This window comes from Cervus elaphus, chromosome 6 (assembly GCF_910594005.1).
Source record: "Cervus elaphus chromosome 6, mCerEla1.1, whole genome shotgun sequence".
Lineage (NCBI taxonomy): Eukaryota > Metazoa > Chordata > Mammalia > Artiodactyla > Cervidae > Cervus > Cervus elaphus.
This window is the reverse complement of record NC_057820.1, coordinates 49,713,184-49,725,488: the sequence shown is the minus strand read 5'-3', so window position 1 is coordinate 49,725,488 and position 12,305 is coordinate 49,713,184. Positions and strand designations below refer to the sequence as shown.

The following is a 12,305-nucleotide window of genomic DNA, read 5'->3' as shown; positions in this document are numbered from 1 at the left end:
TTACCCTATAATTCCATTATCTTACTGTTATTGCATTACTCTTTTTTTGGCAACTCCATCTACCATTACAAACAGATTCATGAAGATTCCATTTCTGCATGGAGACCACCACAACCACTGTCTTCACAGTCACTTAAGTCCAAAACAGAACCATGTTTTCGCTAATTAATCAGGCTCCAACAACAATAGTTGAGACATCACAGCAATAGTTCGATTACACCTTCTGCAAAAGATACAAATAAAAATCCATTAAGTACTTACCTACAGTTGGGGGGTGGGCCCAACGTAATTTCTGCAAGTTCCTTCTGAATTCTTGAAAATAAAGACAAAGAAAGTTACATTAAAATGTCTTTACTCTTTTAATATTCCATTAAATTTTACACTTTTACACTAATCTTTCCTATTTGTGCACTTTTAATTTGAAATACTATCACTGTATAAATCATCATACACAGTACCAACAAAGTAGCAATTTCTGCCACAGTTTCCACAGTGCATCTACAAAGAGGAGACCGGCCGCTATCTGTGCCTCCATCTCTCACCAACAGCACAACTTAAATCAAAACTTTAAGCCACTGCTGTGCTGTGCTTAGTCACTCAGGCAACTCTTTGCAACCCCAGAGACTGTAGCCCCCAGGTTCCTCTGTCCATGGGATTCTCCAGGCAAGAATACTGGAGTGGGGGGCCACTCCCTCCTCCAGGGGATCTTTCCAACCAAGGAATGGAACCAGGGTCTCCTGCATTGCAGGCGGATTCTATACCAGCTGAGCCACCAGGGAAACTCAAACCACTGCTAACGCTAAGCACACATATGCCTTCTGCAAAGGGGGAAAAAAGAATTTTTATTTTAAAAACCTGTTTTTACCCTCATGTGTTATTTTCATCTTTTATGTTTTACTTCACCTAACCCCCTATATGGGCTTCCCTGGTGGCTCAGTGGTAAAGAAGCCACCTGCCAATGCAGGAGACGTGGATTTCATTCTGGGCTAGGAAAATCCCGTAAAGGAAACGGCAACCCACTTCAGTATCCTGCCCCGAATGAAATGTCTGATACAGATACAACTATCACTTCTCTAAGTCGTGTGACTCAAGGTGGGGAAGACGTTATGAAATGGGTGTTTGTTGTTCACTGGTCAAGTCCTGTCTGACTCTTTTCGACCCCACAGACAGCAGCACACCAGGCTTCCCTGTCCTCTATCTCCCGGAGCTTGGTCAAACTCATGTCCATCGAGTCAGTGATGCCATCCAACCATCTCATCCTCTGTCGTCCCCTTCTCCTCCCGCCTTCAATCTTTCCCAGCATCAGGGTCTTTTCCAATAAGCGGGCTCTTCGCATCAGGTGGCCAAAGTATTGGAGCTTCAGCATCAGTCCTTCCAATGAATATTCAGGATTGATTTCCTTTATGATTGACTGGTTTGACCTCCTTGCAGTCCAAGGGACTCTCCAGAGTATTCACCAGCACCACAGTTCAAAAAGCATCAACTCTTCGGCGCTCATCCTTCTTTACCATCCACCTTTCTTTACCATCCAATTCTCACATCAATACACAGACCAAGACTAACAAATCTAAAGCCAAAAATAAAAAACCTATTAATTCAGCTGTCCCACTGAGACTTCTTAGATTCTATAGTGTGTTCATGTGCATTTAAAGTACATATGGCACATAACTAAACAAGAGAAGTCTCAAATATCTGATAGAGAACACCCTTTGTGGATTCCACACAAAAGTGTAAATAAAACAGGCACTGTGAGGCACAACGCGTCACGTCCAGGTTAAAGGCAGTGAACTGAGAGCACACACTCCCCCTCCACCCCATCAGCGCCCCAGGTGACGGCGGGGCACACACACAGAGGGCAGAAAGGGATCAAGGACAGAGACAGGGGTGGTCACCACTGGCAGAGGAATTCCACTCTATTTGGAAGACAAAGTACATGCTGTGAATCAAACAGGTTGAGACGCTCCAGAGGGCACAGAGCATATAGGGTGTAATAAAGATACACCACTCAAGGGAGAAAAACAGTCACAAATCCCACAAGAGAAACAACTCTGTAAGAAAATCACAGATAGAACAGGCACGAAACTAAAACATAAAATACTTTCAATCCAGTAACAGATATTAAGGGATAAAAAGGAGGCATTTTGCCTAAATGCTATGATTCATTGCGTAGCTTTAAGATCCTAGTTCAGTCACTCAGTCGTGTCCGACTCTTTGGACCCCATGGACTGCAGCACGTCAGGCTTCCTGTCCACCACCAACTCCCAGAGCTTGCTCAAACTCATGTCCATCGAGTCAGTGATGCCATCCAACCATCTCATCCTCTGTCGTCCCCTTCTCCTCCTGCCTTCAACCTTTCACATCATCAGGGTCTTTTCCAATGAGTCAGTTCTTCACATCAGGTAGCCAAAATATTGGTGTTTCAACTTCCGCATCAGTCCTTCCAATGAATATCCAGGATTGATTTCCTTTAGGATGGACTGGTTGGATCTCCTTGCAGTCCAAGGGATTCTGAAGAGTCTTCTCCAACACCACAGTTCAAAAGCATCAATTCTTCGGCGCTCAGCTTTCTTTACGGTCCAACTCTCACATCCACACATGACAACTGGAAAAATCATAGCTTTGACTAGACAGACCTTTGTCGGCAAAGTAACGTCTCTGTTTTTCAATATGCTGTCTAGGTTGGTCATGGCTTTTCTTCCAAGGAGCAAGCATCTTTTAATTTCAGGGCTGTAGTCACCATCTGCAGTGATTCTGGAGCCCAAAAAATAAGTCTCTGTTGCCACTGTTTCCCCACCTATTTCCCATGAAGTGATGGGACCAGATGCCATGATCTTAGTTTTCTGAATGTTGAGCTTTAAGCCAACTTTTTCACTCTCCTCTTTCACTTTCATCAAGAGGCTTTTTAGTTCATCTTTGCTTTCTGCCATAAGGATGGTGTCATCTGTGTATCTGAGGTCACTGATATTTCTCCTGGCAATCTTGATTCCAGCTTGTGCTTCCTCCAGCCCAGCGTTTCTCATCATGCACTCTGCATATAAGTTAAACAAGCAGGGTGACAATATACAGCCTTGACGTACTCCTTTCTCAATTTGGAACCAGTCTGTTGTTCCATGTCCAGTTCTAACTGTTGCTTCTTGACCTGCATAAAGATTTCTCAGGAGGCAGGTCAGGTGGTCTGGTACTCCCATCTCTTTCAGAATTTTCAATAGTCTGTTGTGATCCACAAAGTCAAAGGCTTTGGCATAGTCAATAAAGCAGAAATAGATGTTTTTCTGGAACTCTCTTGCTTTTTCAATAATACAACGGATGTTGGCAATTTGATCTCTGGTTCCTCTGCCTTTTCTAAATCCAGCTTGAACATCTGGAAGTTCATGGTTCATGTACTGTTGAAGCCAGGCTTGGAAAATTTTGAGCATTACTTTGCTAGCATGTGAGATGAGTACAATTGTGAGGTAGTTTGAACATTCTTTGGCATTGCCTTTAGGACTGGAATGAAAACTGATCTTTTCCAGTCCTGTGGCCACTGCTCAGTCTTCCAAATTTGCTGGCATATTGAGTGCAGCACTTTCACAGCATCATCTTTTAAGATTTGAAATAGCTAACTGGAATTTCATCACCTCCACTAGCTTTGTTCGTAGTGATGCTTCCTAAGGCCCACTTGACTTAGCATTCCAGGATGTCTGGCTCTAGGTGAGTGATCACACCATCATGGTTATCTGGGTCCTGAAGATCTTTTTTGTATAGTTCTTCTGTGTATTCTTGCTACCTCTTCTTAATACCTTCTGCTTCTGTTAGGTCCATACCATTTCTGTCCTTTATTGAGCCCATCTTTGCATGAAATGTTCCCTTGGTATCTCTAATTTTCTTGAAAGAGATCTGTAGTCTTTCCCATTCTATTGTTTTCCTCTACTGCTTTGCATTGATCACTGAGAGATCCTAACACTGGACCTATAGGAAATCTAATCCTAACACCCCGTCTGGTCTGGCACTAAACAGGTAAACTTATACAGAGTTTATTGGCCTTTTATTACAGATAAAGCACAGATAACAAGTTGTAGTTGCACACTACAAAATGGAAATACTACTAACCATGAAGATGTAAAATCAAGTGTAGCTAATAGAAACCAACTAAAAGTGGATGGTGGGGGGGGGGGGGTGAGTAGATGGAAGGAAGAACAAAGGTATTAATACCCTCATTTTACAAAGTAAGGAACCAACGAGTATTGCTGAAACGTGAAGCAACGAGCAACAGTGGCTTAAATATACTACTTCATTTAGAAAGACAGCCAACACTCTTTTTTTAAGTATTTGTTTTAGTTGGAGGCTAGTTACTTTCCAATATTGTGGTGGTTTTCGCCATACATTGACATGAATCAGCCACAGGTGTACATGTGTCCCCCACCCTGAACCCCCCTCCCACCTCCCTCCCCATCCCATCCCTCCAGTACTTTTTAAAAAATATGAATATCATTAACTGGGAGGCGGGAAAAGAAAACAGGTGAACAAGCTGGTGAACATCCTCAAAATTCACAGCAAGAAGACAAAAGGTATTATTTAACAATTCAACAAGTAGGTATAAGTCTATTACTTAAGGTCAGGTAGAGTCAGCTAACAGGAACTGCCACAGGGAAAGTATCTCAACAGAAAACTGCTACTTTGTAATCAAAATGTCTCTGTGCTGTTTAATTTGCCAGCGGGAACATGAAAAACTTTTATAAACATTTTTTTATTTAAGCATAGGTGATTTACAATATTGTGCTAGTTTCAAGTATACAGAAAAGTGATTCAGATATATGTATCTGAATATGTGTGTGTATATTTGTGTGTGTATACATACACATACTCTTGTTTTTAAACTCAGAAAACCAAAAGAACAGGGATTCAAAACAGTATGCTCACAGTGTCAAAGAAAACAATTTTACTGTAAAAGAACTTCCTAGGGATTTTCAAATAATTCATCTTGCTTTATGCTTATACTGTCCCTTTGGTTTAAAAAATTGATGTCATAATTTTGTCACAGAATTCTGTAATGGAACTTGAAACCCCTCTAGATGTCTATCATTCTAAATCTAATTATTCAATACAAAAAGCAATTTACTGATAAACTTGACAATTTGGAGCAGTGAGTCAGTGCATTACAATATATTTTGAGCCACTGCTACCAAAGAATGGCTGTATTTCTCTTGACAGAAAAGATTATACTAAGAATTGCTATTTAAACGGTTGCAAGATGTCCTGCTGTTTTCAATGACAGCAATTCAATTCTATCTCAAAAGTTGTGATCATGGTATGTATTAAGTTTCTCAGTCTTGACATGTGGGGTAATAAGGAAGGCAGCTATTTCAGGCACTGTCCCTTAGGGTGAGGAAAAATGAAAAAGTATCAGTAATTTACACTTACAATGCACCTTTTACATGATGATCTTAGGCTATTAAAAGTGAATTAAATAAATCTCACAGAATTCTTTAAGTACTACCATTTTATCAGTTCCCATTTAGGAAACTCAGGCTAGTAACTGCATGCTGTTAAGGTGAAAAGACAAGCAATTATCTTGCTAAGTCAAACAAACAAAACAACATCTCCTCTCTCTTATGAGAACTTTTAAGACAAAATTATTTCTTTAGAAACAAATCCACTAGACAACTGTCTATATCTCCAATTTCTGTCCAGCAGTGCCACTTCCTTGGTTGTCATGATACATAAGTCAGCAACTGCACATGGTTACTGAAACAAGTCAGAAGCAAAATGCAGACTAAATTTCAGTTTGTACGACTTCACCTGAAACCTTAAATGTTCCAGGAACGGTAGGAGTTTACATGTGACTGTCATCTGCTAAAAAGAAAGAGGAGTGGGGGGCGGGGAAGGGGAGATAATTATGACTCATTCAGACTGAACTGAAGACCACAGCGACAAAACTGAACCCAAGTGGAGAAGACATGAAGCACTCGTTTTAATACTAACATACTGGATTAATGGTTCAGAAAAATGAAGCAGTATATATACCGACGTGTCTCAAACACAAACACATATTCAAGCTTAAAGAAAATTCAGTAACTCACTCAGGGCCAAGTAGAACATGAATATATGGACTTGGGGATTCACAAAGGTATTTTCTTAACAGTTATTTAAAAAAAAAACTTCATCCACTTAGATGACTTTCTACATTCCCCTATGGTCTGCATTCCTCAAAACCTTCCAAAATGAACTCATTCTCAAAAGAAAACATCATGTAACTAGTTACTAAAATTTCTTAAATCTCAAAGTAATCTCTGAATTAACTTAGAAAACACAGGGCCACTGCAAGTAATAAATCCAGAGTTTAATTCTGAGTGGTGCTACATACTGTGCACCTATGACTCCAAACAACTGCTCGATTTTTAAGACAACCTAAATTAATGATTCTGCACATCAACTGTAAACTGCATCCTGATTTCAGGAACATTAAAAACTTAAATGAACATTCAGAATCAATAAAATACAATAATTACAAAAGATTATCTATAAAGAGTACTTCATTCTCATGTGGAAAAGAAACAGATTAGCCCATATAACAAAATATCACAGTCAAATATACTGAAATCAACCTCCCAACCTAACAACAATTTAGAGTCTAAAACCAAATATCATTTCTAGGACAGTATTATATTGTATCCAATAAAATCACATCAAATTATGAAGAGAACAGACCATGCTAAAAGCATTCCGATTTTTTAAGAAATAATTTCATGCCAAAGAAGAGCAAAAATGCATCAAGAAGTAACTGTAATCTCCCTCTTAACTCTGAAACAGACAAAAATTAATTTATACCATTGTTTAAATAAAATTCCAATTTAATATTTTCTGTATCCAATATTACTTTGCCATAACACCTGAAAACTGAGATTTTTTTTGCAAGAAAACACATTTCTACACCTAATGATTAATTCTACAATTACAGCATATTTTATGCAACTGAACACCTATGTGCAAAGTACTTTTCTTGAGTTACTATAAAATGTATATATAATTACAGCATCTGAGCTTTACTATTTTAACAAAAAGCACTAAGTCCTCATAGCATTAACACAAACTTCATTTTTCTAAAATTTATCACATGGACTTAGTAAAATACTATTGTAGGCTTTAACTGGCACAAAGTCTAAGAACGACAGCATCAGTGTATGAAACCTTTCTGTGTGCCAAATAACAGCTTGATCACTTTCCATCCTCACGCTGGCCCTGCGAAGATGGGACTATTTCTGTCTCCATTTCACAGATGAGAAAGGTGAAGCTTGGAAATGTTAAACTATGTTTCTAATATCACAGAGCAACTAAATGCCAGGACCTAGCATTAGGTCTAACCCAGATTCTGTCTCTCCAGTGCAAGCTCTGCACTGCTGATTAACTCTCCCACAAAATGACACTATTTGGAAAAGATGTCTCATCTGCATAAAAATCAATTATCAATAATAATAAGTGAGAATTTTATTGTGAAACTACCTCCACCTTTGATCTTCTGAACATATCAGTACTAGGATTCTAATCTCTGGGGAAGATCCAAGCCTCACAACAAACCCTAGGTTCTAAGGCAATCAGTCAATAAATACGACCCTACTATGCAAGGCACATGGTGAATTAAAACTATGTTTTGAGTCCCTGTCATCAAGATTCCCAATGTTTTTCCTCAGTTGTTAGAGCTCAGACAGAGGGACTTCCCTGGCGGCCCGGTGGCTAAGACTCCACACTCCCAACAGGGAGCCTGGGTTCCACCCCTGGTCAGGGAACCAGACCCACCTGCTGTGACTACAGAGATCCCGCATGCACAACTCAGGCCTGGTGCAGCCAAAACAGACACCTACTTAAAAAAAGAAAGGAACCTAAAGCAGAGATGGGGGACAAAATCAACTTCCACTATCAACTAGACTGGGGAGAAGGAAAGGAACAGAGTTCAACTTTTTAGTATTGGGTTTTTGTCTTTTACCTGAAAATTTGCCGTGAAGCAGCATTTTATATTCAAAAAAATAGTAAATGCCTAAACCCCCTCAGACACTCAACCATAAGCCACCCAGAAACTGTGTAGAGGAAAGTCATCAGTCACAGTCTGAAAATCACAGATTCACAAGAATAAATTTGCCAACGGAGTGACTTTTTTTCAGCCAGGAAGCAACTTAAAAGGCATTTCTTACTTTCCCCAATGCCGTACTACTAATTCCTATCATGTGCCCATCAGACACTGTCCTGGATTCTTCACACACACACACTCAGAAATAAACTTTATCCCCAATTTAAAGAGTGGGGAAAAGGAAAACTAGGTTTGAATACGTAATCTCAACTTTGTACACACTGTGGGAAAACGAAGTAAAGAAAGACTGTTACCGAACAAGCCTCACCCAATCCCAGCTTTCACACATGGCCCAGTTTCCACTCCCCCGGCAGACTGCGGGCCTTGCTCCGATGCCGGCACGATGCCCGGCCGCGCTCCACGGGGCGCCCGCCGGTGGGGAGCACTCCCAGACGATCGTCCTCCCCGGCCCCCACAGCACCCTCACTCTCAGGGGCTGTGTGCGCCTAGTCGCTCAGCCGTGTCCCACTCTTGGCGACCCCACAGGCTCCTCTGTCCATGGGATTCTGCAGGCAAGAACACTGGAGTGGGCTGCCTCACCCTCCTCCAGGGGATCTCCCCGACCCGGGTCCGCGCTTTGCAGGCGGATTCTTTCCTGTCTGAGCCACAGGGACGCCCTCAGTCAGGCGGGCCGCAGTCTGTACCTGAGGATCTCCTGCCCACGCACACCCACGCACCTCCCTTCCTTCCTCTAAACGTCCTGTTTCTCCATCCCCGCTCCGTTCCACCCTAGTCCACGGCATTCCCTGCAGCCGGTCGTTCTGCGCTGTGACCGGGCAGCTGGCCGGGCCCTGAGCCGAGGCCCCTGGAGCTGCGCTGTGCCCGCAGGAGCGCATGGGGCCCTCCCCGCCGTCCAATACAGAGGTTAGAAGGCCTCAAGTCCCAGGCCGTCTCACTTTCTCACGGCTCCTTCAGCAGAGGGCGGGCATCCGCAACCCGCTTCCAGGACAGGGAAGCTGGCTACCCGAGGCCCTTAGAATGGACGGCGCACTCTAACAACTCTCCCCAGAAAGGCACGGCCTGCAGGGGGCCTGACAGAGGTCTTCCCAACCTGTGGACTGACTCGACCAGAGAGAAGCAAGCTCCTCCAGCCCACACGGGTACGACCTCTGGGATGGGTTCCCTCATCCACACCAACAGTAAAGGATGAAGCTGTCACTCAACGGTCAGTCCACAAGGCCCCAAATTCTCAGACAGTACATCACAGGGCCAGGAAAGACTACTAGATTCAATTCACCTTTAGATTATTTACCAAGAGATATTCTATAATGTAACAGTATTAAAGTGTATATTCCCTCTGCTGAGTCCAATGACATGCCAATCACCCTAAGCAACTGATGTGGCAGCAAAGAATCACCCAAAATATCCTGCTTCCAGATCTACCTGTTCTCTGGAGGAAAAGAAAATCTGTTATCAAGACTAAACCACTGCCTGATATAATGAAAACGACATGCATCTGTTCTTCAGTTCAGCTCAGTCGCTCAGTTGTGTCTGACTCTTGGTGACCCCATGGACTGCAGCACACCAGGCTTCCCTAGCTCCCGGAGTTTGCTCAAACTCATGTCCATTGAGTCAGTGATGCCTTCCAACCATCTCATCCTCTGTTGTCCCCTTCTCCCACCTTCAATCTTTCCCAGCATCAGGGTCTTTTCCAATGAGTCAGTTCTTCCCATCAGGTGGCCAAGGTATTGGAGCTTCAGCATCAGTCCTTCCAATGAATACTCAGGACTGATTTACTTTAGGGTTGACTGGTTGGATCTCCTTGCAGTCCAAGGGACTCTCAATAGTCTTCTCCAACACCACAGTTCAAAAGCATCAATTCTTCAGTGCTCAGTCTTCTTTATGGTCCAACTCTCACATCCATACATGACCACTGGAAAACCATAGCTTTGACTCGGACCTTTGCTGGGAAAGTAATATCTCTGCTTTTTAATATGCTATCTAGGTGGGTCATAGCTTTTCTTCCAAGGAGCAGGCGTCTTTTAATTTCAGGGCTGCAATCACCATCTCCAGTGATTTTGGAGCCCCCAAAATAAAGTCTGTCACTGTTTCCATCGTTTCCCCATCTGTTTGCCATGAAGTGATGGGACCAGAAGCCATGATCTTAGTTTTTTTAATGTTAAGTTTTAAGCCAACTTTTTCACTCTCCTCTTTCACCCTCATCAAGAGGCTCTTTAGTTATTCTTCGCTTTCTGCTGAAAGGGTGGTGTCATCTGCAGATGTGAGGTTATTGATATTTCTCCTGGCAATCTTGATTCCAGCTTGTGCTTCAACCAGCCCAGCATTTCTCATGATGTAGTCTGCATAAAAGTTAAATAAGCAGGGTGACAATATACAGCCTTGACGTACTCCTTTCCCTATTTGGAATCAGTTATTGTTCCATGTGAATCCATCTGTTGTTCCATGTCCAGTTCTAACTGTTGCTTCTTAACCTGCATACAGATTTCTCAGGAAGCAGGTAAGGAGGTCTGTATTCCCATCTGTTTAAGAACTTTCCACAGTTTGTTGTCATCTACAGTCAAAGGCTTTAGCGTAGTCAATGGAGCAGAAGTAGGTGTTTTTCTGGAATTCTCCTGCTTTTTCTATAATCCAACAGATGTTGGCAATTTGATCTCTGGTTCCTCTGCCTTTTCTAAATCCAGCTTGAGCATCTAGAAGTTCAGGGTTCACGTATTGTTGAAGCCTGGCTTGGAGAATTTCGAGCATTACTTTGCTAGAATGTGAGATGAGTGCTATTGTGCAGCAGTTTGAGCATTCCTTGGCATTGTCTTTCTTTGGGGTTGGAATGAAAACTGATCTTTTCCAGTCCTGTGGCCACTGCTGAGGTTTCCAAATTTGCTGGCATATTGAGTGCAGCACTTTTACAGCATCACCTTTTAGGATTTGAAATAGCTCAGCTGGAATTTCATCACCTCCACTAGCTTTGTCATAGTAATGCTTCCTAAGGCCCACTTGACTTTGGACTCCAGGATGTCTGGCTCTAGGTGAGTGATCACACCATCGTGGTTATCTGGGTCCTGAAGATCTTTTTCGTATAGCTCTTCTGTGCATTCTTGCTACCTCATCTTAATATCTTCTGCTTCTGTTAGGTCTGTACTGTTTCTGTCCTTTATTGTGCCCATCTTTGCATGAAATGTTCCCTTAGTATCTTGAAGAGATACCAATTTTCTTGAAGAGATCTCTAGTCTTTCCCATTCTATTGTTATTAACTCCCACATTTCTCACTTTACTAACAGTGAGTGTAAATAATCATCCAGTAACTATTTCAATAGACTCCCACTTTTATTCTCTGCTGCTCAATAAAATAAAATAGTAATGGTCAAGGAACCATAAAACAAATTATCACACTTTTACATGCACTTTCCTATTCATAGTCACCTAACAATACATATACACACACTATGGATACATAGTTTATAATTTTGCCATGCTGTTTAACTGACTTTAAACACCAAAAAGTTCATATTGCATATAACTAAGATCATGAAAAAGAAATAACCTTGAAGAAGAAAAAATCCATGAACTTCATGGTCCATATCCCAGAAAAATGATTAAATGCAAGAGAAAGTCAGACTTAAGGTGATAAATTGATACTAAAAGCAAAGAAGTTCCCGTAACTGAGGTACCTTTTAGCACTAGTAGACAGTTTAGCAGCTGTTTTGCTGGATATCTTCCCCTCCTTCTTCTTCGGCTGAACCTGCTCTCTCTCTGGTTCCCACTAGACACTCTCACGCTGGTCTCCATCGGAGCTTCCTCCACTAGTGCCTGGACTGTCGTCAACTCTTTGTGCCTCAGTGGACATTTTAGATCCTGGATTAAAGAGTCAAAAAAATCATTTACTCAGTTGGGGAAGGACTGCAGAAAGGTCGCTCGAGAACAGAGAGAAAGTGAATCTTAACAGGAACCAAAGAAAACTCACTATAGAATGAATGACTTGCTCACTTTACCTAACAGCTTTGGGAGTTGCCAAAACTTTTCCTTCATCCATTCAAAATGTATTGAGAAAAGAAATGAAAACAAATATATATACACAATATGTTCACAGCAACACTATTCACAGAACCAAAAAGAGGAAACAACTCAAATACCCACCAGCTGACAACGAACAGATAAACCAAATGTGGGATATCCAAGCAATGGAATGCCATCCAGCCACATAAAGGAACGGAGTACAGTATGTGCAAGCTACACCGTGGATGAACTT

At 41.9% G+C, this 12,305-nt stretch overlaps 1 protein-coding gene across 7 annotated transcripts in view; it reads right to left on the bottom strand.

Moving 5' to 3' along the window:
* The window catches only part of LOC122696614 (cyclin-Y-like protein 1), a 248,887-nt gene extending 237,005 nt beyond the window's left edge, over positions 1-11,882 (bottom strand). For 3 of the 7 annotated variants that reach the window (XM_043906852.1, XM_043906853.1, XM_043906856.1), the window contains exon 1: positions 11,728-11,860. In XM_043906852.1, the coding sequence (XP_043762787.1) occupies positions 11,728-11,845 (118 nt within the window). In that variant the 5' untranslated portion in view covers positions 11,846-11,860. Of the gene's footprint in view, positions 1-261; positions 313-11,727 lie in introns of all 7 variants that reach the window. The other 4 variants (XM_043906851.1, XM_043906855.1, XM_043906861.1 and 1 more) reach the window with 3 other exon arrangements.
* Between the last annotated feature and the right edge of the window lie 423 nt (positions 11,883-12,305).